This window comes from Mastomys coucha, unplaced genomic scaffold (assembly GCF_008632895.1).
Source record: "Mastomys coucha isolate ucsf_1 unplaced genomic scaffold, UCSF_Mcou_1 pScaffold22, whole genome shotgun sequence".
Classification (NCBI taxonomy): Eukaryota; Metazoa; Chordata; class Mammalia; order Rodentia; family Muridae; genus Mastomys; species Mastomys coucha.
The window spans coordinates 109,365,266-109,390,864 of record NW_022196905.1 but is presented as its reverse complement, the minus strand read 5'-3'; the positions used below and the strand labels follow the sequence as shown (position 1 = coordinate 109,390,864).

Below are 25,599 nucleotides of genomic sequence, written 5' to 3'. Positions count from 1 at the left end.
TCCCATTCTGTTACTATTATCCATCACATCACAGGTCACACTCTGTTAAAATCATCCATCACAGGTCACACTCTGTTACTATTATCCATTGCAGGTCATACTCTGTTACAATCATCCACCACGGGTCACATTCTGTTACTATCATCCATCACAGGTTACACTTTGATTTGCTTTTCTGTTGCTGTGATAAAACACATACCAAAGGCACCTTTGGAAGAAACATGTTTGTCTTAGCTTACAGATTACATTCCATCCTCCAGAGAAGTCAACGCCAGGGACTCAAGATAGGAGTCTGGACACAGGAACCATGAAAGAATCCCACTTACTGGCTTGTTTTTCCTAGTGTGCTCAGCTACCTTTCTTATGCATCCCGGGGCCACCTGCCAGGAATGGTACCAGCCACAGTGAGCTGACCCCTCCTAGGCCAATTAGAGTTTAGTCACTGTTCTATTGCTGTGAAGGGACACTATGGCCACAGAAACTCTTATTTTTTTTAAAAGGCACTTAACTGAGGCTTGCTTACAGTTTCAGAGGTTTAATCTATTATCATCATGGCAAGAAGTATGGTGGCACACATGGTGCTGAGGCAGTAGCAGAGAACTACATCCTGATCATCAGGTTAAGAAAGAGAGACAGAGACAGACAGAGACCGAAAGACAGAGAGACTTGCTGGGCTTGGCATGGGCTTTTAAAATCTTAAAGCTCAGCCGGGCGGTGGAGGCACACGCCTTTAATCCCAGCACTTGGGAGGCAGAGACAGGTGAATTTCTGAGTTAGAGGCCAGCCTGGTCTACAGAGTGAGTTCCAGGATAGCCAGGGCTACACAGAGAAACCCTGTCTCTGAAAAAAAAAAATCTTAAAGCCCACCCCCAATGATACATTTCCTCCAACTAGGCCACACCTCCTAATTCTTCTAATCCTTTCAAACACTGCCACTGCCTGGTGACTAAGCATTCAAATATATGAGCCTATGAAGGCCATTCTTATTCAGACTAAGTCAAGAAAAGTGTCCCACAGATGTGCCCACATACCAATCTCACTGAGGTGATTTCTCAACTGAGGCTCCCCCTTCCCAAGTGTGTCAAGTTGACAACTGAAGCTATGACAGGTTGTCAGTCTACTAAACCTCACCAAATATCTGCTGTATGCTGGGCATGGTTTAGGCTCTGAACATACAGCGATGACCAGATAAAAACTCCGACTTTGAGAAGCATTTTGTGTCTATTTTGAAATAATTTCGTTCACTATTTTTTATAGAAAGGGGCTCACTTACCCCCAAAATAGAAATTATTTTATTATATTGTGCATCCCTAGCTCCTAACATAGCTCAAGGTATTTGCAGTGTTTGTAAAACAACACAAAGAAGAGGTGACTCCTTACTTCCTTGGGTTAGCCACCTGCTCAGCAGCAGACTCCAGACAATGGCCAAGTTAAGGCAAACTTTCCCAAGGGGTTGGAGTTTGATCTACAGCCTCAGGCTAATCACTGGGAGCCAGATGACAGGAGACAAAGTCCTCTGGTGAGGTTCCTAGCTCTGCCTGCTTAACCAATCTGTCTGCTGTCCTAGGATCTGCTTGTCTATCTCTCCTTAGAGCCTGTGAAATAAATCTTCCTTTCAATAAGTCTCCCAATGTCAGGTTTAATCACTCTCCAGATCTGACAGCTGATTAATGCAACTAATTAGCACAAAAGAACATTAATTAACTCATCTCCAAATATAGTTTAAAATACTTTAATGATATTCTGATGTTCTTGGAATAAAATCCAGACCACACTAGGACCGGAAAAACCTGACTTAAAGCAGCTACACTCTTCTCTCCTTCCCTCAACTGTCTTGCTGGCTGTCACTGGCTGCCCACCAGAGCTTGATGGTATGACCCTGTTGCTGAAGGAACCGCACATTCTAGTTATAAGAAATGGAGAGATCAAGTTGGTGCTGACCAAGAGCATCCCTCCTGAGAGCCAGCTTTCAGAGTACCAGAAGGTGCCATGGAGGATGCTGGAGGGAATTATCGACAGCCAGCTATATGATAGTGTTAGGAATGGTGTGAGGGTAACAAACCACTTCCTAATTGGATTTAAGGCTCACTCCATAAGAAGGCATATGTCTGCTACTATAAATATGGCCACCAGCCTGCGGTTGAGGAGTTTACAGGTCCCAAGAATAACTTACTATTATTATTCCCCTAAATTAACATAGTATCAAAATGTCCTCCACATTAATATCTCTCTACTCATAGATTAGTGCAGATCTCAGACCTTATCAAAGAAGTTGCTTTGCACAATAAGTAGTAGTTAATGCAGAAACTCACAATTCAAAATGCAGAGAATTAAGTATCTGCGGAGGCTGAACCACAGATGGGAAATCTAGATGACCCTTCCAAGCCTCAGAGACCATCACAGAAGAGGAGGCAGAAACATTGAAGAGCCAGAGGTCAGGGAAGCCTGGACTGCAACAATGCCTTCTGGACATGACAGGACCTCTGCACTCATGTAGTTGCCTGCACAAGCTGAAGCCAGTCATCACTCTACATGGAGGAATTAGGGACTCATGATGCCGTTAAAATCCACTTTCCTGTCAATAACTCCAAGTTAACTACTTACTAATTACTCTTCCATTTCAGCTGCTCTTAACTCCAGTTGGCCAGCCCACATGGCCATGTTTTTATGGCTCAGCTATCCCCTGTGTCTCTCCTTCTCCCTCCTGCAAATTCTTCCTCTTTTGTGGCTGCTCTTCCTTCTCCTTTCTCTTCCTCATGGTCTCTAGCCCAGGACCCTAAACCCCACCAATATCTCTTTTCCCCAACTATTGGCTGTTGGCATCTTTATTTACCAATCCCAATCAGAATTAACTGGGGGCAGGGTTCCCCAGTGTCTTAGGTTTGGACTCTCTCTTCTTTGGGGTAAACATTTTAGGGGGACCTAAATTAGCATTAGAATACAAGTAGCATTAGGCCAACCCACTACAGGCAGATTCTGGGAAAGAGAGAGTCAGATCTCTTCAAGAGTGTGGTCCCCAGTAGGTCAACCACATTTAAGCAGCAGAAAGCACCGTACCTGTGGCTACATGGGCAACACAAATTGAAGGCAGTGGGTTCTTTAAAGAAGACACAAAGGGAGGTAGGGGAGGGTCTGGGAAGAGTTGTAGGGATGAGTGAAATGAATATGATCAAAATGCATTGAATGAAATTCTCAAAGATTAGTAAAATATGTAGAAGGAGGCAAAAAGATTATAAGAGGCACAGGTGGTGGATGACTTTTAGGAAATCGTATTTTCTGGATAAAACAGAGCAGATATGCATATGAACTCTAAGATTCAGATACCATGCACAAAACCTACAAAGCGAAAGCCATACAAAATCCTAGTCTAGAAAAGGGTGCTAGATATGAAGTCCCACCTCTCTCTCGCCTATGAGATATTGGCATTTGATTGATGGTGGGAAACAGAAAGTCTGTTTCCTTCAATGGAGTGACACCTCATATGTCGACCACATTCCAGGACGGGCCTTGTGCCTACTAATAGTAATACATTCTGGACTCCATCATTTGTTTTTTAAATAGGAAGGAGAAGAAAGAGAAAGAAGAAGAGGAAGAGAAAGAATGTGAAGTCGGGTAGGAAAGGATCTGGGAAGAGTTGAGAGAATATAAAAATCTCAAAGAAGTAAGAATACTATAAAAACACCTTTCTATGAGACAAATCTTCATTTACAAAAAGATACTAGTCCATGGTTCGCAGGCCTTTATTGTAGAGCTTTAATGGTAATATTCTGGAGCAGAGAATAGGGTAGAAACAGGCAGAGAATGACTGTGAGGTTAAGCTAAGTCTATTTGGCGTGTTTCTTCAACCACTGTATATAAAGCACTTGTTATAGTTTGTACATAAGGTGCCCAAAGGCCCATGCAGGATGTGTGGGTGATCTGGCTGCGACATCTGTCACCCCATTGATCACCGGGGTTGACTTGGCTGATCTGGCTGGCTAGGTGGGTATCCCCTTCCTCCCTTAGCTCTATGTGCATCCTTCCCAAAGCTGAGTGCTCAGTTAAAGAGGACAATGTTCCCTGATGACCAAGCCAGCTCAGTCAGTCAATAGGGTCTTGAGGGAGGAAGTGAGGATTAAAAAAAGACAATTAGACAACACTATAACATGACTCCTGCAAGTGCTGAGGTGGGTGGTTTTTTTTTTCAGTCTGCTTTTATACCATTCTAAGTACATGCAGAGAATAGGGTCAGTTCTAGGTCAAAGACAAAGTAGCCAAGGAACACAAAAGGCACAAAGGTCCCATGGTATTCAGGGACTTATCCTCCTTCTCTTCTTCTCTTCTTCTCCTCTTCCTCCTCTCTTTTACATCCATGCCCATGAGATGAGTAGGTTTGCTCTACCACACATTCCCATGAGCCAATAGATCCATTCCCTTGGCAAGGTGTCCTTGGCTATGTAATAAAACTAGTTTATAGGTTGATTATCTTGGGTATTTATTACTGAGACAGAAATCTCTCAGCTTTCTCTATGTTGCTGTGATAAAGCAACTCTGACCAAGAGCAACTTTGGGAAAGGCTTGTTTCACCTTACACATCCACATCACACTCCATAACTGAGAAAAGTCCACACAGGAGCCCAACAGTGGGCAGCTTGCTATTCTGTGCAATGTTATCAGGAAAATCATAACCAGACAAGAAAATACAACAGGAGCCATGGAAGGTCCTGCTTGCTGGCTTGCTCTCAGACACACTCAGCTAGTTTTACTATATAGCCAAGGACAACTTGCCAAGGGAATGGTGCTGCCCACGGTGGGCTGTATCATCCCACATAAACTAATCATTAAGACAATCCCCCATAAATATGCATACAGGCCAATCTGATCTTGGTAATTACTCAATTAAGACACCCTTCTCAGGCAGCTCCAGGCTGTGACAAGATGACAGTTAAGCTAGGATACATAACCCATTATCTTATTTTATATCCTAGATCATAAGTTATAAGTACCTTGTCTGTCTAAAAGCACAGGAATCATGAGTCTCTTCTTCTCTATTATGACTGTCATATAAAATAGTGCCTGGTCAATGGTAGTCAAATAAATACCTTTAGATGAGTAAGTAATTAATATAATGCAGAGTGGCATAGATCCAGAGAGCTGGTCAACTTAAGCTATATGCACCAAGTTATGTGCGCCAGATGCAGAAACCAAATGTCCCTTCCCTGGGCCACCTTAAAGTACAAATCTTGTTTATTCTGTTTCTCTCTCCTCCAAATGCCTCCTCTTCACCAAGCTTGCCCATCCCTTACCCTCCCATGTCCACTGTCCATTACTGCAGGTTGTAATTCCCCCGCACAGCATCCAGCCTAAAAGGCTGTAAGTGGTTTGAAGTGCAAATGTTCCTTTTTTTTTTTTTAAATAACTCTGCTTCCTGGGACCTCTCCCCTATCCTCCCAAAGTGGTTAGCCCAAGAAAACCTACTCTGATGTTGCCATTTCATCCAGACAAGCCAAGGCAGGGTCTGGGTAGGGTGGTAGGAGGAGAAGGGAAGGGAATGGAAGGAGGTGAATCTCTGAAATTCCCCTCACTCTCACTTCTAAAACAGATGGGACCACTCTCCAACTTCTAACACAGATAGGAGCACTCTCTAACCTTGTTCCACACAATAGAAACAGTCAAATAACAATAAAATAGCAGAGTCATTAAAAATGACTAAACAAAGACCTGTGAAGACCAGCACTGGGTTATAAAGATTCAAGACAAAGACTAGTGCAAGAGAGCAAAAAACAAGGATGATGGGGGGTGTGGGGAACAGCTGGTGTCTCACAGCATGAGTGATTTCTGTCTGTCCAGCTCGCTCATGTGGGGCATCTTAGTCCTCGCCCCAACCCTGGAACTTTTCTTTACCTCTGGGACCTTACCTAAGTCTTCCTCCACTGACCCACATGCTAGGTCTTTAAGAGGAACATTCACCATCTACCTCACAGAAGTTTCCATGGGAACCAGATGAGTGAACACATAGACCACACAGAGTGCACACAGTGGATACTTACTAAACATCAGGCTGTTCTCAAGTATTGAACTAGCACTGAGCAGTTGAGCAGTCCCTCAGCACTGTTCTATCCAGCTTACTATAAGGAGCGCGTCCCGAGCTGCAGAGTGTGGTCCAAGATGCAGGGTCTTTATACTATCCTATCAGAGCAATGGGATGGACAGGCACTTTATTGTTGAAAACAGTGGAGGACCAATGAAGGAAGAATTACAGTTAGCGGATTTGGTTTTTATACTCCACTGCCTGTCCCGAACTGGTTCCCCTAAAATGCTCAGTTGAAGAAATCCCATCTGGAAGCCTCTTTGCCTTCAGAGTCCTTTTCTCTCCATGCTGCCTTATCTGTTTCTCCCTCATGAAAAGTTGTTGGAAACTGGAAAGGTATTCTAATAATATTAGCCAAAAAGGCACTGTTCTCTTGCAGAAAACCCCTGAGACCACATTACTTTACCATGACTAAAGGCTGGTGCTTGAGCTAATGTGAAATTTGGCAACAAATACGCTTGACCTCTTAGATTATTTCCTAAAGATCTGGACTCTCGCATTTCATAGATCAGCAGATTCCTGGGGCTCGCACTATTTCTCTCTCTGCCTCCTCTTCTTCCTCCCTCTCTCTGTGTCCCTCCATTCCCCTCTCCCTTACCCCCTCTCCCTCCATCCTTCCTCCTCCCTTTTCCTCCTCGCCCCCCACTCTCACTCTCTTGCTCTCTGGCATTTTATTCACATTTCCTGTCTGAAACCCTGACATCCAGCACACACGCACTGTTTCAGTACTGACCTGTTGCATATCCAGGGTCCTCCTAGTGAGGAACCGTGAAGTCCTGCGACCAGTCTGTATTTTCCTCACCCTTACAAAAGCAACCGGGTTCCAGCCAGCAATCCCTGCCCAAGTTCATGCAAGCCACCCTGACAAAACTCGGAGTTGGAAAGGAAATGGACATGGGAGAGGAGGAGGAGGACGGTAGGAAGGAAGGTGATTCAGAGAGAGCAATGTGCGATTCAGAGAGAGTGGTGCAAAAGGTGACTAGGGATAACTAGATGGAAACATTGTATATATACGTGAAAAACTATCAATAAATAAATATAAGTTAAGAGTACTTGCTGGCCAGGCAATGGTGGCCTACACCTTTAATCCTAGCACCTGGGAGACAGAGGCAGGCGGATTTCTGAGTTCAAGGCCAGCCTGGTCTACAGAGTGAGTTCCAGGACAGCCAGGGCTACACAGAGAGACCCTGTCTGGGGGAGGTGGGGGGAAGAGCACTTGCTGATCTTCCAAGTTCAATTGCCAGCACTCATATCAGATGGCTCACAACAGCTTGCTACTTCAATTCCAGGAGATCCAACATGTGGGCCTCTGTGAACATGCACATGTACACACAACCCCTGCATGCATGTGCAGTGCATGCATGTGCATGTACACACAAAGACATAATAAAGAATACAATGAACATTTTTAAAACAATATTTGTCCTGTAGGATCATAAACCACAAAGCAATTATTACAAATGCAGACACATGTATACCAACGATGCTCACTGCAGTTTTTCAAAATTGCAACAATGACAAGAATCATAAATACTAAAACAACCTAGCCCTGGTGACCCATTATTGGCAACAATAATAACCCATGTGGTCAGTGGAAAATCATGGGACAATGACAAGATCCCCAAAGAGTGTTAGTGGTCAGGTTATACTGAGGCGGGGAAGGGAGAAGCGGGAGTGTAAATCCCATTTTAGTAAAGAAAGATTGCACCCATAGAAAGCAAGTTAGCTGCGGAACCGCCCCTGTCTGTGGTGGTCCTTGTCAGTGGCAGTCACTGTTGGGCGGTACTCCTCTTTCTTATGCAGCTCTTCTGTCCAGGATTGTCTAGATTGAACCCATTTTACATCTGAATAGGGCAGCCTCTGACTCGTTTCCCGCCCTTGACTCCCCTTCCCCCTACCTGGACTCCCGGGTTAAGCCTCTGTGAGAAAGGCCGTGCCTAGCCAGCTGGAACTAGATGTCCCAGGGTGGGGTGGTACCTATATGTGGGGCGTGCTCTCCCTTCTAGGTGAAGAGGAGGGGGTAGTGGGGGGAGAGCTTTGTAAGGGTGGGACTGGGAGGAGAGGGAGGGGCTGTGATCAGGATGTAAATGAATAAAAATAAATAAATTATTAAGGAAAAAATAAACTCAGGACAAACATCGGGAAGATGTTTTGCTCCACTAGGATCCAGATTCTTCTTCTCCTCCATCTGCTGGGAAGCTGCTTTCTCCCAATGGATGGCTCCTTAAGAGGAAAGGTGGTACCACATCTCTAAGCTACCACCAGTAGGGTTCATCCAAGAGCAACAAGCTGAGCTCTCAAAAGAAAATTAGCGAGGCTCCGGAAATGAGACCTGGAAAGCCCAGCGGAGTGATCTAATGCATATCCCTCAAGAATCCATGCTGTATATGTTATATTTTCTGGTCTGAGCACTTGCTTCTCAGTTTCCTTTTAAATGTTTCAAGTCATTACGGTTTCGCTGCTACACTTCCCACCAGCCAATAAGCTCTTAATCCACCCTCCCCAAGTAGACTAGAGCAATGCCAGCAAGCTTCAGAGATGGCCATCGAGCTGGAGAAAATATCTTAACACTACTTAAAACCCCTGCACCTCTGCCTGGACCCTACATGAGACTTCTTACCTAAGTCATCCTAAATTTTCACCTTTGTGAAGTGGATACCTCACCATCTAGCTAACCGGAGGCTCAGGAACTGGAGCTGAGGAGAAGTTCCAGCAGTTAAGAGCACACGCTGCTCTGGCAGAGGACCCCAGTTCAGTTCCCAGCACCCACATCAGGCAGCTCACAGCCACCTGTAGCTCCAGCACCAAGGGATCCAACACTGCTTCTGCTTATACACAAACAGGTATCCATATATACACTTACACACACACATCTTTTTTCAAGCTGTAAGGATTAAATGAGTTGGTAACATAAAGAATTCATTGCGTGTATAACTTGTTCAATGTTTGATACATCTGGTAAACTGGGCAGTGATCTGGGCGAGGCAACAACCTCTTTGTTTGTATTTCCCTGGCTGATACTAGTGGGTCAAAGTTGATGGTGCAGTTGGTGAGCTTGAAAAGTAAACTCCACTTGGCATCTAAACCCTAAGTTTGGTCACACCAGTAAATTAACCATCCTCAGATCACAGAAGGTGCACCACTGAGCCTTCCTGCGGTTATTAAAAGCCAGGACTGGGACACCAGCTATAGCAAAGAAGGAAAGAAGACAGACTGAAGAGTCCTGTTTAAGGCGGAATCGATAGGGTTTGATGAATTAGCCCTCAGAGGCTGAAGGAATGAGAAGAAGAGTCTCCAAGCACCTGACTTGGATGATTAAATACATTCAGGAACTCAATGAATTATCTACTGTGCACTTACTATGGTCTAGGTGCTGTTCTGGATGGGAGAGAATCACAGTCCACCAAAGAGGGGAAAAAAAATCTGCTCTGTGGAGCTTTCTTTCTAGTTGGGGAGGCCAACATAACAGACAAAGACACAAGTGAACAAAGTTGTGACAACTAAGATGAAGGCAGTAAGCAAAGTTAATGAAGTGAAGAATAACAAGACGGAATCTAAGTAGCATAGGATGATCCCCTCTAAAGAGGGAGCCATGAAGGAGGTGGGGAGGGGGAAAGCAGGTGTAGAGGTTGGGGGGTGGGAAAGGTGGGCTGTACTTGATAACAAAGGAAAGTCTGTGCAGCTGAAATATGTAAAAAGAGGAGTGGGACCAACCCAAGAGAAGCTGGGGTGGGGGAGCAGAAGCCATCCAAGTTGAGCCTTGAGGCAGGTTCAACTTGCAGATCTCAAGGGAAATCTCTAGACTAAAGATCCAAGGCTAAGACCTAAAATCTAGAAGTGGCATCGGGATTGGAGAAAGAAAGCGCCTCAGTATAGCAGAATTACCAGAGAGTCTCAGAAATATGGATTCCTCAGGCACCCAAAATATAGATTTCTGGATGCAGAATTGCCTCAGACCTAGAGATCTACTTCCTTTGATGCTCTCTGGTTCGCTCAGTCAGGGATGTTTCCTACCTGCCCCCGACTCCCGCCTCACATGCTAGCGTAAAACGAAATGCAGGACAGGCACGTAAAACAGCACACCAAAAGTGAACATTGTGACCCTCACACACAAAAGCAGCCATGCCAATAAAACGTCACCAAACAGTGACTGGACCTACAGTTGATAAGACCTGTCTTGAACTAACAAATGAAGAATAAAAAGAGGCTGTCTGAGAATAATATTCTAAATAGAGGGAACAGCCATGACAAAGGCTGGGTGTGCTGGTATACATATAATCCCAGCATACGGGATGTTGAGGCAGGAGGGCTGCTGTGAGTAGAGGGCCATTCTAATATATATATACACCATATATATACACACATATATGTATGTATACATATATACATATACATATATACATATATACGTATGTGTGTATGTATACATATATATTTACATGCATATCTTTACATGCATACATATTCTTACATATATATATCTTTACATACATATATATCTTTACATTATACATATACATATCAGACATAAGAAGACTGAACCCAATCTTTTGGTTTACCCAAACTCGATTGACCAAGCGAAATAGAGAAGCGAGCATGAAGAAGAGAGGACCACTTCATCTGAGTGTTCCTCCAGTAAGCTTGCACTGGGCGCTGTCCCTCACACTGATGCAAGGGGTCAGAAACATGATCTCTCTGTGTCTTGTCTCTCTGTTTCTGTCTCTCTCTCTCTTGAACTGGCAGTCCAGTGAGACAAACAGGTAAGTACAACCAAATAGGTATGACTCCATGCCACCATGCTATAAGCAAGAGCATCCTAGACAAGTACACTGCTCACATTCTGAGAAAGCCACCACGATGATCAATACCTTTGAGGATGGTGATGTAATTGCTTTGGAAACCGGGTGTGCTAGGGTTATTATTATTATTTTATGGTACTACCAAGCTCTGAATATCTGGATTTCAGAGGAAATAAATATCTGTAGCCATGAATCCTGGGTCTGAGATGCGGCATAATCACTTCTATTCTAAGAAACCAAAATCCTGAAAATTGGTAACATTTATTGAGCACATACATTTGCCTGGTTTCATGTGCAATCACATGTCTTCCTTGCTAAGTCCAGGGGAGGCATGGAGCATGGCCCCACCTTTTTCAAATGTAGAAACTTGGAAAGGTGTTGGGGACTTTCTTTCCTGTAACCAAGCTCCATCTGAGCAGAGAGTCTCTGTTCTGATTTCTTAGGAATAGTTTACATCCTAACATGAGCTGCTTTCTTTGCCCCAAGGCCAAAATGAATCCCACCCCCCTCTCTTTTTAACCCAAATGTCTAGGATGTTTGCCCCACAGCCCAAACCACCTGAGAATCTTCCCGTGGGCCATGAAGTGGAGAGAATCCGGTCTCCTGCTTCTCCTGGGAAGTAAAAAAAGTGTAATAGAAAGTGTTTTAACAGCTGGCTAGAGGGAATCTCATTCCTTCTAATGATTCAGTGATATTTTAAAAGGAGAGATGGTCCTTTGCAGCCCGTTTAAAACGTAAAAGATCTTGCTCTCTCCTTCCCTGTGCCCTTTCTTACGAACTTTTCAGTGTGAGTTGATTCATGCATCCCTAGAAGGGTCTCTGGGTGCGAGGGATCACAGCGAGTCAGCTGCTCCTCTGCCTCCCAGGGTGACAGGCTCCCTCCTCCTCCCCCACATGCTTTCTCCCTCCCTCCCTCTTATGGGGAGGCTCCTAGCTCTTGGCCTAAGTCCCTGAGCCCAGCCGCGTGCAAGCAGAGGACTGACCTACGCAGGAGTAGTGAAGTCTCATCTCCCTTGAGCCCGGGAGCAGCAAGCTTTTCAGAGCCTCTGCTAGCCATGAGCCGACAGCCAGAGCCCCAGGCTGCGCGAACAGTGCGCTCCTCGTCCCTCCCGGTGTCACCGACTTCGCCCATGTCTCAGTATGCTTCCCGCTCAGACTCTAAGGGGGCTTTGGACAGCAGTAGCCCAGAAGCCTGCACTGAAGATGACAAGACCGAAGAGGACATGCCTGCCCCCAGTAACTATCTGTGGCTCACCATTGTCTCATGTTTCTGCCCGGCGTACCCGGTCAACATCGTGGCTTTAGTCTTCTCGATCATGGTGAGTTGGGTTGGGACCAAAAGTAGCTGCAAAGGAGAGATGCGGGGCGGCTCTGTTTGTCATCGCCCATGCTTTGCCCAGGACCGTCAGCACTCAGCTGCACAGCGCTAACCAAGCCTTCCCCAGACCAACTTTGCGCTTCTTTGCTCCGGACGCTCCCACTCCAAGTTCATTGGACTTTGCGGCTTCTCCTAGTCCCATTGCTTTCCTAGAACCTCAACGTGCTCACCCTGGCAAGCCACAGTACACCCTCATGCTCGGAGCTTGCAGGCTCCGTGTCCCGCTGCATCCTGCGAATGACCACACTGGGTGCCCTGGCCCTCCAACGCCCAAAGCTGCCTCTACATTTGCAAGTTCTTTCTCTGTAGTGCGCTGGGCACTGCCTCCGTCGCTCTTGGAGATTCCCACGGCTCCTCCCTGAGCTTGCCCACCACTCCACCCCCCACCCAGCATGTTTTCCCGAGGGTCAAAGTTCCTTCCTGTTTCTTGCTACACCCAATGCCCCCTACCTTGGCTCTCCCTGGCACCCGTTTTCCAGGTCTGTGCAAGCTGTCACGCAGCACACCTCCGTAGGACTTTCTTGATTGTACCCTGTGCTTCTTTCAAACGGGGAAAAAGCCTGCTTGCTCTCTCCCTCGGTTTGTCCTAATCTGTCCCCACTTTGCTGCACACGGATCTAGTCCAACTTTCCCAGGAGCCCGCCTCTACCACAGGGTCCTACCCCGGGGTCTCCAACCAGTGCATTCAGGAATTCCTCTATGGAGCTATGCCTTGGAGTTCAGCTCTGCCAACTCTCTTCAATGCTCCCAGGAACCAGACAGATCCTCCCTTGACTGGAGCAGCTGGTCCCACCACGGTGGCAGGGTGAAATTCACACAAGGCACTGCCCTGGGACAACCTCGGCAGTTGCAGAAGTCTTGTGCTCTCTGCCCTGCCAAGGGGTACCTCTCCTGTAGCTAGCTAATGCAACTTCCACCAAAGACAGGTGTCCTTCCAATGGGCTAAGGTTCCAAAGCCTGCAGTGCCCACCACTGGTAAAACCTCTCCTGGGTGCAGCAGAGATTCCGATTGCACCCACTCACTGCCCTTCCCCAAACCTGGCTGGCTGCACCAGCATGCAAGCGCACAATCCTTGGCTCAAATCCCAGTCCTACCACTTGTGAGCCCTGTGGTGTCCAGAAATCAGTGCAGATCTCTGAACCTCGGTTTTTGTTGTAAAATGGGAATTGTCGTGGCTATATTTCTGGGAGATTGTAAGTATTAATGAGATAGCTGTGATGTACTGAGAATGATGCCCAGCATCATAGTAATAGGAATAAAACAATGATAATAATAAATTTCCTTGTTCAAATGTCACTTCATGAGACCTGTTTAAAAGTTTAAAACCAAAGCCTTTCTCAAGCTTCAGGTACCCTTTCCTGTTGTTTTCAGTGCAACATACTTCAAAGACTTTTTAAGTTTTTATTTGGGGGAGCACCAGCAGCATAGGAGTGGAGGACAGAGGGCAACTCTGTAGAGTGGCTTCTCTGTCATCTTCCACCTTTCTGCGAGTTTCAGGTGGATCTTGGGTTACCAGGCTTGCACATCAGGTGCCTTTGCTGACTGGGCCATCTCATTTTATTTTTTAATATGTTCATTATCTCCGTCCCCTCATTACACAGACAGCAGGCTCTATGAGGACAGGGATATTTGCCATGTTTATGAGTGGGTGCTGCAGAAGCGGTCACAAGAGTATCGGACACCTGGGTAATCTTAGGAAATATTACAAAATGAGTGCGTGAGTGAGGGAAGGGTTGACAGCTTCATCTGTCCAGGTTGCTCCTGTTTCAAAGTCCCGGAAGCTGAGTTATCATACTAGTTCCTGTAAGACCAAGCAGCGGACTTCCGCACTTCCTTCCTCTCTGAGTATCTGATCCTGGGTTTGTTTTTATTTTCAGAGAGACTAGAGGAGTTGTGGGCTGCCAGACTCTCCCAGCAGCGGAGTCTCAAGCTGGCACCGGTGCCCACATTCCATTCCCGTTTATTCAGGAAGCAGCTAATTCACCCTTCCCCAGTGCTCCTTAGGAAAAAGCAGTTCCAAAGGCTTTCCCTCTTACTGGTCCCAAATCAACCACCACTCCAGCTGGTGGAGACACAGCCTGGGGTTTTCCTGGGGGACAGGGCTTCTAGTGGAAGTCCCTCTACCTAATCCCCTCATCCCCCAAGCTTTTCTCAGTGGCTTTATAGCATGACCCTTCATAGCATGACCCTTCATAGCATGACCCTTCATAGCATGACCCTTCATAGCATGACCCTTTATAGCATGTCTGGCCAACTGTCAGACACAGCTTTGGGAAAGTTTCACACGATTTTTTGTTGTGTTATTTAAAGCTTTGGTTGCTCATCTAAAGAGCAGAGGAGGGATGTTGCTGTTGTTTGCTTCAGTTTGGAGTTTTAACTTAATTTTAGTCTTACTGTTTGTTTTTGTGGGTATGTGTGGGGGTGCGTGCGAGTGGAAGAGCTGCTGCCCCAGCTTGTATGTAGAGATCAGAGGGCCACACTGTGGAGCTGCTTCCTTCCGTCCACCTTTATGTGGGTTCTGAGGACTGAACTCGGGTCTTCAGGCTTATGCGGCAACAGCTTTACCCACTGAGCCATCTTGCCAGCTTGGTTTCCTTGGTTTTGTTCGTTTGTTTGGAAGCTCGGAGTTTGTTGGTAGCTGTGCTGGTGTTAGTGGTGTTTTGAGGCAGTGTTTCCCTTGATAGTCCAGCCTAGTTTTGAACTTTACAACCCTCTGGCCTCGACCTCTTGAGTTGCTGGGTTTACAGGTCCATGCCATTGTACCTGGTGTGTGTTCATTAACATTGAGTAGTACAACATGTGTCATGCCAATCATATTGAGCCTGCAGCGTGTACAGCAAGCATTACACAGATGGGGAGATTTGGTTTCTGGAGACATCTATGTCACATAAGGAAACAGGCAGAATTGAACAAAATTGAACCAAAACAATTGAACCAAAATTGAAAACGGCGCCTCCTAAACACTTGCTGTTGTTCCCTCTCTAACGTACTGGTGACACCACTCTCATTCAAGCGGTGTAAACGTGGGCTTGATACATTTTGCAACAATGTTTCCAAAGGGCAGAGAGGAAAAAATGCAGGGGAACCTTGACAGTCTTGAGTATGTTAGCTGTGGAAATGAGACAGGGGAATTTCATTTATTCCAAGGTCAAAGGTGCATATCAAGCAATGTCATGCCTTCTGGCTGGTATGACATCATGAGAGTACAGAGAGTAAAGAAGTCCCAGAGAGACTGGCTTCCGAGTAGACCCACTCTCGGGAATGCTCATTAACACATCAGTCTTTAATCCTATGACTGGATTCATCCACTCGTGAGGGTAACACCCTTGCCACCTTCTAAAAGCGTAGCCTTCCTGGTAGCTCATAATGGGGACTGAATTTGAACATGGAATTCCATGAGACCCCGTATTCAAACCGTAACAGTCATTGTCCAGTTCTGCTCTGAATGCATGGGGTTTAGAGTGTCTTGTCACGTCCTGTCCTGGCAGTGTTCCAACCTCACTCATCCATGACAATTCAGCGATAGGTCTGGGGGTCTTGGCTGAACATTGCACCATCCCCATAGAGACATTTGGGACTGTTGGGGAGCCTCTATAAGGACCATGGTGATTTGGGGATCTATTGGCATCAATAAAAAGAACCCAAATGCAAATCCCCAGCAATGCTTAAGGTTTCCTCCCCCTGAACTGACCTATCCCAAGCACCAATAGCATCCTACTTGTTTGCTTTCTGTTTATGTGATAAAGCATTCTGACCAAAGGCAACATGGGGACAAGAGGCTTATGTCAGTTTATAAATTTACAGTCCACCTCCAAAAACAGCACCGTCAAGTCCATCACAGCCTCATCGCTGTCACTGAGATAAAACACCCTGATCCAAACGAATTTATCTGGCTTGGATTTCCAGGTCACAATCTATCATTGAATGAAGTCAGGGCAGAAACTCAAGGTAGGAACCCCAAGGCAGGACCCAAGGAGGGATGCTGCTTGGTAACTCTCACTGGCTCATGTTCAAGGAGCTCTCCAACACAGCCTGAGCCCTGCCTAAGGAGCTCTCCAACACAGCCTAAGGATGATGACACCCACAAAGACCGGGCACTCCTACATCAAATAACAAGACAATTCCCCACAGACACACCCACAGGCCAAATGAATCTGGGTAGTTCCTCAGTTGAGACTCCCTCAAATGACTCTGTGTGTCAAGTTGACCACCAATGATAACTGAGACATATTCTAATAAATAATGTGTCCAATAATGAAAGTTGATATAAACACATCTATATGCTGAAAATAACAACTAGGTCCCAAAATGGTTAATAAAAGAGTGAGCAATCTCAAAACAACCAGTGCCTATGTTGCAAAGCTACGCCAAAGGAGCATTCTATGACGTAGAGCTGCATATTGGAGTAGATACTCGAGAATAAAACTATGTTGGAAAATACAGAAAAGCATCCAAGCTGTGGGGGTCTGTGTTCTTTCTAACACCCATGTGGAACCAGGGAGTCCTGGGGTACTGATACAATACCCCACAGATAAGTCACAGACAACAGCGATGCTGCTGAAGGGTGTAGCTTTGCCTGTGGGGGGAGCACGGAAATTCTCAGTCCAATGAAAGAAGGATATTTAACCTGTATTCAATTTGGAGGATTTTGTACTGTGTGACTTTTCATAGGGTGGCAAGAACAAATGTCTGTTCTTCCCAGACAGGGCACCAGTGACAGACAAAAGAGATAATTCTAGCTTAGTGAATCAGTGAGTTTATTTGGGATTACTCACAGGAGTAAGGGGAGGAGTTACAGGAGTAAGGGAGGACTTACAGGAGTAAGGGGAGGACTTACTCATGGGAGTAAGGAGAGGAGTTACAGGAGTAAGGGGAGGACTTACTCACAGAAGTAAAGGGAGGACTTACTCACAAGAGTAAGGGGAGGACTTACTCATGGGAGTAAGGGGAGGAGTTACTCACAGGAGTAACGGGAGGACTTACAGAAGTAAGGGGAGGACTTACTCATGGGAGTAAGGAGAGGAGTTACAGGAGTAAGGGGAGGACTTACTCACAGAAGTAAAGGGAGGACTTACTCACAAGAGTAAGGGGAGGACTTACTCATGGGAGTAAGGGGAGGAGTTACTCACAGGAGTAACGGGAGGACTTACTCACAGGAGTAAGGGGAGGACTTATAGGAGTAGGGATGATTCAAAGGTAGATGTATCACTGAAAAGCCCCAAATCTCCCTCCTCCCTCAAGGAGGGAATGTTTTGATTGGGAAAAAATCACTATACCCACCAGATGTACCCCAAGAACTCTCCTCTAGAAAGAGCTACTGCTAAGCCACACTGCATTCCACATGAACTTGAATACAGTGCCCTCCTCAATGCAGGTACAGCCCTGCACCAGAGCACAGAGCTTGGCTAGTGGAGCGCAGGCTGGTTTTCAGGTTTCACTCTACAGCCTCCATTTTATTTCCGTTGGTCACAGCGCAAAGGAGCCCCATACTTCCTCAGTCTAGTCCTCCGCCCCGGAGGAAGAATGTTTGCCAAGTCAACTAATATTTCTATGGGAGACTTTCCCCCAGGCACCAGCAGCTTCCTCTAGTTTCAGTCAGGAAGACCAGTAAGGTCTCTCTGTGTCTGTAGATCAGGAAGTCATGAGATACCAGGTGAATTGTAAGGTAGCCAGCAAATTTGGAGAGTGCCCCACCCATCAGTGTTATAACTGGAATCTGGTGCCTGGCTCTGAAGACTGTAGGCATGCGCACACTAAGCCTCCATCCTGCCTGACATCCTGAAGCAGTAAGTTCTACAGCTGCTCTAAATGGTCACTGCAGTCATGGATGCAGAACAGAGCCTGGCTTCTGATTGGAGGGCTTCCAAGTTTCTGTCACCAGAACCGCTCCCTCACACCTTCAGAGCCTGTCTGCGGACTCTGGTGAGGTTCAGAGCATGAGGCTTGCCATTTATGATTCCATATAAGGGTCTCAACCTTTCTGGAGCTCCATTTAACCCTGTGATATGGAGGATAGGGTGGCACTTAGCCAAGTGTACTTGTGGAGATTAAAAGATAGACATTTAAAAGTTTCCATTTACTGCCTAGAACACAAGCAGAAGGCAGTGCTGCACTGTTTGTGATGCTGGTGATAATAATGACTACAGTGATGGTGGCGAGCAGGATGGTGATGATGATGGTGGTGATGGTGGTGATGATGATAGTGGTTGTGATAATGATGATGGTAATGGTAGCGGAGGCGGAGGTGGTGGCGATGGTGGCGGTGATGGTGTCTATAGGACCAAAAGGCTCAAGTCATTACTTTTCCCAGTGGAAATTTCTCTGTTTTGCTTTGTGACCAGCAAGTCTGATATCAATAACAGCAGTGATATGCCTCCTGAATAAGTATTTCTTGCAGCCTAAAGGTAAATGTTAAAGTGAACATACACTCATAAGAGAGAAGACTTCCTCTCTGTGTAGAATGATGAACGTTCTTGGTTTTCTTCCTCTGATCTGGACCCACTTCAAATGCTGGAAGAGGACATCGGAGTCCAAGGACAAAGTGAGAGTGAAGGAGGAGAAAAGCAAGAGATACAGAGACAGTTGAGCACTGACTGACTGAACACAGCGTGCAGCCATAAGATCTAAATCCTACAGAGTGGCCAAGGAGAAAAAGGTCAAATTTCCATGCAAAACTCTAAGAAGATTCAGAAATTAGAAATGCCAAAGAATATATTGCCTTTGAAGGTAATTTTTTAATGGTAATTTTTTTAAGAGGAGGAATCTTTGAAAGTATGTTCAAGAAGTCAGTAGGGAGCTGACAAGATGGCTCAGTAGTTGTCTTTGCAGAGGACAGTAGCGATTCCCAGAACCCACATAGCAGCTCACAACTCCCCACAAATACGGTTTCAGATCATCTGACACCTCTTTTGGCCTCTAAAGGTGCCAGGCCCTTATATGGTGCATAGACATACATGCAGGCAAAAATGTTCATACATGCAAAAACATAAGTAAATCTTCTAAAAAGGGGAGGGAGCCAAAAGATACCGAGGAACCACCCGCCACCCCTGTCATGTCAGGCAACTACGTCCTCAGTAACTGTCAAAAAAGGATTCGCTCTCTAGTGCTATTAAACAGAACACATCTAGACACAAGTCAGAGCCAAGAGTGGAGCCCAGGAGCCGCCTGAAGCTGAGATTAGTGGGAACTCGCTGTGTCCAACAGAAGGTCTTGCCCCCCCACTTCACTGATCCTTTACTCGGGCAACCAGGTAGGAGACTGGAGAATTTCACTCCAGCTTCAAAACCAAAAGTGCCATTAGCAGTTGTGTTACACGCTAATCTTAGTGACAAACATAATCTAAGGAAAGAGGGGCTGGTATTGGCTCACAGCTGGAGGACACACCCCTCCTGGAGATGCTAAGATGGAAGGTCACACTGTAGCCACAATCAGGAAGCAACGGGCAATCAAAACCTGATCTTTAGTTCACTTCTTTTTTATGTAGTCTAGGACCCCAGCACACAAAAAATGCTGCCCACTGTTTAGGGTTAATCATTCCCTCTCTGTAGCCAGTCTTTGCTACTTTATGGGTTCTTCTTCCTCCCACCTTTTACCTCCCTCTTTACCCCCTAATATTAAGAGGGAAAGAAGGAGAGAGAAGAGAAAGACAGACAGACAGACACACACACAGAGAGAGAGAGAAAGAGAGAGAAAGAGCGGGAGAGAGAGAGAGAGAGAGAGAGAGAGAGAGATCCCTGATTCTAATTTCTTTCTTCCTGTTTCTTCTTTGAGCACAAATACTACCAAAGCGCAACCAGTCTCCCAAAAATGACCAACAATACACCCTGCCTACTGGGGTCCAAGAATACACCATACCTACTTGGGTCCAACAATTCACCCTGCCTACTGGGGTCCAAGAATACACCCTGCCTACTGGGGTCCAAGAATACACCCTGCCTACTGGGGTCCAAGAATACACCCTACCTACTTGGGTCCAACAATACACCCTGCCTACTTGGGTCCAACAATACTCCCTGCCTACTGGGGTTCAACAATACTCCCTGCCTACTGGGGTTCAACAATATACCCTGCCTATGGGGGTTCAACAATACACCCTGCCTACACTGGGGTCCAACAATGCACCCTGCCTACTGGGGTCCAATAATGCACCCTGCCTACTGGGGATCCAACAATACACCCTGCCTACTGGGGTTCAACAATACACCCTGCCTATTGGGGGTTCTAGCATTTATATACCCTCTAAAAAGTTCCCAGAATTCCAAATGTCACACAATCATAGAATCTTGATAGAATCTGGCAAAACCATGCCTCTGCTAGATCACGAGGCAAATCATAGTCAGGTGCAGTGAGGCAACCCCACATCTCCACACCTGAGATTAAAACAAAAACATATTCTTATAACACTTCTGTGTTCTTAAAGAAACCAAAATTCCAAAATTGTCACTATACCTCTCAATTAAACTCATCTAGAAACTTCCTTACAGATCTTCCCAGAGGTTCTGTCTCCTTGGTCAATCCTGGATACTATCAAGATTGATAACATGGTATCATAGTAACAATAAATACTTAGCATACTAGGAGTCCCCAGAGAAATGACAGGCACCACATCCAGTCATGCCGCCGGCCGCCTACCCACTGAGAAGTCTCATCCTCAGGGCCAGAATTTCCAAGCAGCTTCTCGGTGCCTTGCTTTCAAATAGGAAAACATCGGGGGGACTTTTCTGAATTGAGGAGAATATAAAGAAATAAATTAATTCAAGATGCAGCAGAAAATGTCAAGGGCACGTGGTTAACATCTTCTCTCAGAGAGGTAAGACACTGTTGCGTCCACATGACAAGAACACCTTGAAGATTCACAGGAGCAGAGTTTTCAGTAAGCAAAAAACTATGAGGGTGTCAGAAGCAAGAGAGCTGAGTGGGTAAAGGATTTATGGCACAGCCTCCGAGACCTGAGTCCATTTGCCAACTATGGAAAAGAGCTGACTCCCAAAAGCTGTCACCTGACCTCCACACATACGCACACATACATAATAATAGATACAAGAATTTTCAAATATGAGGGCATATAGTTTAAGGATTATAAAACCAAATGTTTTAAAACCACAAGGACAAGGTAGAAAAAAGCAAAAGAATAAGAGATTTAGAAGCAACTGAAGTGTCTTTTAGTAGAATGTTTCAGCCTTTAAATAAGAAAACGTTGTAACAAGCAACAGCATGAATATACCTTGAAGGTGTTACATTAAGTAAAAGAAATCAATCACCAGCCGGGCAGTGGTGGTGTACACCTTTAATCTCAGCACTTGGGAGGCAGAGGCAGGCAGATTTCTGAGTTCGAGGCCAGCCTGGTCTACAGAGTGAGTTCCAGGACAATCATGGCTATACAGAGAAACCCTGTCTCAAAAAAAATCAATCATAATAAACACATTTATAAATATTGTCTGGCTCCATTATAGAAAGGACCTAAAGCAGTTGGATTCATAGGATTCATACAGGCAGAGAATAGAACAGCAGGAGCCACCAGAAGTTAGGGAGGATAAATAGAGGGTTGTTTAACCCTAGTATTGAGATAGTATTGAGATTCTATCCAGAATATTGATAAAATTCTGAAAATCTAAATAGATACTTGTGACAGACACCCTCACCAATGCGGAGGTGGCCAGTGTCCCTGAACTGTATGATCACATAAATAATGTAGGAAAGATTCCCAGAACTAACATGTGAACTTCCATGTTAAAAGCATACCTCAGTACAATAAAATTAATGAAACAAGATATTCACAGATGTGTGACTGCTGCAATCTCGAATACTTAAGGATTCCTCTACTCTCCTCTACTCTCCTCTACTCTCCTCTACTCTCCTCTACTCTCCTCTACTCTCCTCTACTCTCCTCTACTCTCCTCTACTCTCCTGCAATCCACCAAAGAGAAGAAATAACCCTCTTAAGGATTCACAAGGACTTCAGAATTTCTAGCAACCATGCAGAAAGCATAATAATGAAAATAATAATAATAATAATAATAACAACACAATAATGAAATTAATGGCCTAAGAGCCAGAGGAGAACTATACTCCAACTTCATTCCAGGGTTATCAAACTAATTATTGGAGAAAGAGAGCAAAGACATTTTCAGACATTTAAGATATCAAAAAATTACTGCCTGCCATACACCTTGTCTCAGGAAGCCATGGCAAGACGTCCTTGGCCTCCTCAAAGAGAAGGATTAAAGAGGAGAGAAAATGCATTGCTGTGCTCTGAGTCTGACCTGTCCCCTACACACGCACAGTGCAAGCCTTTGTTCCCCAGCTGATGGTGAACTTTAGGAAGGGCAGTAGGTCACTGGGCATGGGCCTTTATAGATTCTAGGAACCTCTTGCTCCTGTACACTCTCTCTGCTTCCTGGTCTGCCATGGTGTGCTCGACCTCCACTGTATACCCCACCACCATGAACAGAACTTCACTTTCCTACCACAATGAGCTGAGCCTCTAAGAAGCTGAGACCAAATAAATCTCTCCTCCCTTGAGGCATTTCTAATAGGCACTGTGGTCAGAGCAATGTGGAAATAACTAATATATATGGAATCCAGAAAAAGTATCCAATGTAGAAAAGAAACAAAGAGAAATCCTACTGGAATCAGGACAACTGGCTGGATAAACTAACAGAAGACAGCATTGATAATGGATGCTTGGACCAAAGCCATTCACAGGAAGCCACAAACCTTCCCTGAATTTGACCACACCCTCTCAGAATGACAAGATTGATAGTCAGAAAGAAAATAAATATCCACAGGAAAAAAAGATAAAGAGAACTGTGTGTTCTTTCCATTTGGCCCAGGATCTATCAAACTAGGCTCTGCTCACCCATCAAGCCTGCATTTCAGGTGAAGACAGTTAGGTTGCCTGGTCTACATAGTGACTTCCAGGATAGCCAGAGATATGTAAAGAGACAGGACATCCACCAGGCATGGCGGCATATGCCTTTAATCTCTTATTGCCAGCACTAGGGAGGCAGTCAGGCAGATCTCTGTGAGTTCAAGGCCAGCCTGGTCTGCACAGTGAGTTCTAGGACACCTAGGGCTATATAATGAGACCCTGTCTAAAAAACAAAACAAAACAAAAACAACAAAACAAAAGGAAATAATAAATAATAAATATTTTAAAAGATTATGAACACCACGACTTCATTCCTATGTATTTCTATGTCTGAAGTCTGAAGCTCTGAGGAACATACAGGTGGTTCTGGAGGATAAAGACCTTGTCTGAAATCTGCCATTCTTTGAGAGCTTTCCTCTAGACACACACTGACTTTATATAGCACTGCACATTGTCCAAGCAGCCCCTGCCTCATTGTTTCCACAGTTTGATTACTGTATGGGAGAGGATCAGTGAACATTTGGACATTTGTATACAGAAACCTAGAGTTAAGTTACTATGGCAGTCCTTTTGATCTGAGATCATCAGAGGTATAGAATACATATATTTCATGATGGTGATCCATGTGTCTCTATCAAAGAACACACATGTTTTTGTTTGGTTTTTTGTTTTGGTTTTTTTCAAGACAGGGTTTCTTTGGGTAGCCCTGGCTGTCCTGGAACTCACTCTGTAGACCAGGCTGGCCTCGAACTCAGAAATCCGCCTGCCTCTGCCTCCCAAGTGCTGGGATTAAAGGTGTGTGCCACCACTGCCCAGCAAGACACATATTTTTAAGTCTTGTTTGGATTTACTGATGCAATGCTAAAAAAGATGGGTTTGTCATAATTTACATGGACATGGATCCACACACTATAATGTAATATGTGTTTATATGAAATATATATTTATACATGTGATTGGCCACTAATGGGTGGTTTTTGGAGCTGGGTTATAGGAACATGAAAATGCATTCTGTTATGCTGCCAATACTTATATACCTTTGGAACTATACATAATAGAAGGAAAGGAAGGAGGGTAAATGGACAAAGGGATTTAAAAAAAAAAAAAAGGACTAAGCCTTCCTTCCAAAGGTATTAAACACTGTCCAGATGTTGAGCAAAATAAGACACTAAACAAGTCACAGTTGAGGTGGGGTTGGCTGTTCGCTGACAAGCAATCCATTTCTGAATTACTGCTCTAATGGGAGCACTGGAGGATGCTTCCAAACACTCATCAAGAGAGGGCCAGGGCAGAGTCACACCATTAAACAATGCTTCTCAGACTCCAGTTACCTGAGGACCTGTTAGGTTATGTGTGGTAGAGCTCTTTCAGTGCCCACTTGGAAAATTGCCTCCTCTGTGCCCTCTCCCCACTTTCCCCGTGCCCTATGTGGAGAGCTCATCTTTCCATCTCCTTTGCTCTTTATATCATGTACCCTATAGGAACTGAGAGGAAAGTCTCTAAAGCTCCCTTTTACGAAGCTATCTGTTCTTTGAAAAGTCCAGGGTTACTGTTGTTCTAAGTGCTGTTCTTTGGGTGGTCTGCCATCTTGCTATTGGCATGGCCCTCATTATTGGTGCTGTTTTACAACATACCATGTTTTGCTTTGGGAAGCATTTTTTCCTAGCCATGTCACTTCACTTCATATGCATGAAAGTTGCTCTCTCTGCTTAAACAGACTCAAGAAAGCGATACTAGGGAGCAAAACCAAAACAACCTTCCTTGCTCTCTTCTCAGTCACTTGAAACATTGTAACTGGGTAGATGGTCCCCAGCAGGGTGATCTCCACTCAGTCACTTGAAACATTGTAACGGGGTAAATGGTCCCACGCAGGTGCTCTCCACACAGTCTCTTGAACCACCGTACTGGGGTAGATGATCACACAGCCACAGCCCTTTGATAGGAACCTGACCCTGAAAGCTGTCTCTTTTAATAGACTTGCCTTGTCAATACGGGAGCATCATCTATTACTCTCCATCAACCCTGGCCGAATTCCTCACTGATGTTTGGCTTTAATGATGGACAAAAGGACTGTTCTCGTCTGCCCTTGAAGATATTTATGGACAGAAAAAGACCAAGAGCCTATGAACTAGACAGATGAGCATGAATGGGCTCCTGTAATAAGAGGAAATACACCTTGCCCTCTGGAAGCCCAGTCTCAAGAGTTCCCAGGAATACTTCCCGGCAAAGAAACCCAGGAGCAAGCAAAATCTAAAAGAGAAACCCCCCAAACATTCTGAAAACCCAGGCGTCGTTTCTGAGAATATCCACTAAGTGCCCGCATGTGTCAAGCTGTTTTGGTGGAAGACAGCTGTCTGGGAGTTTGGAGACTAAAATGCTGATCTACACAGAGTTCTTGCATCAGGTCCAAAGGACTCAGGCCCGTGAGTGGGTGTTAATGTAACTCTACAGGTGTGCTGAGAGGGTACAGGGAAAGAGAGG

The 25,599-nt window shown here is 45.2% G+C and overlaps 1 protein-coding gene and 1 long non-coding RNA gene across 6 annotated transcripts in view; one reads left to right on the top strand and one right to left on the bottom strand.

The window, feature by feature from the left end:
* Positions 1-5,944, bottom strand: part of LOC116068266 — a 14,386-nt gene extending 8,442 nt beyond the window's left edge. The window contains exon 1 of the long non-coding RNA XR_004109517.1: positions 5,898-5,944. This is a non-coding gene — a long non-coding RNA (uncharacterized LOC116068266). The remainder of the gene's footprint in view (positions 1-5,897) is intronic.
* A 5,896-nt stretch (positions 5,945-11,840) lies between these two features.
* The window catches only part of Tmem233 (transmembrane protein 233), a 47,384-nt gene continuing 33,625 nt past the window's right edge, over positions 11,841-25,599 (top strand). For all 5 annotated transcript variants that reach the window (XM_031337610.1, XM_031337614.1, XM_031337612.1 and 2 more), the window contains exon 1: positions 11,841-12,188. In XM_031337610.1, the coding sequence (XP_031193470.1) occupies positions 11,925-12,188 (264 nt within the window). In that variant the 5' untranslated portion in view covers positions 11,841-11,924. The remainder of the gene's footprint in view (positions 12,189-25,599) is intronic.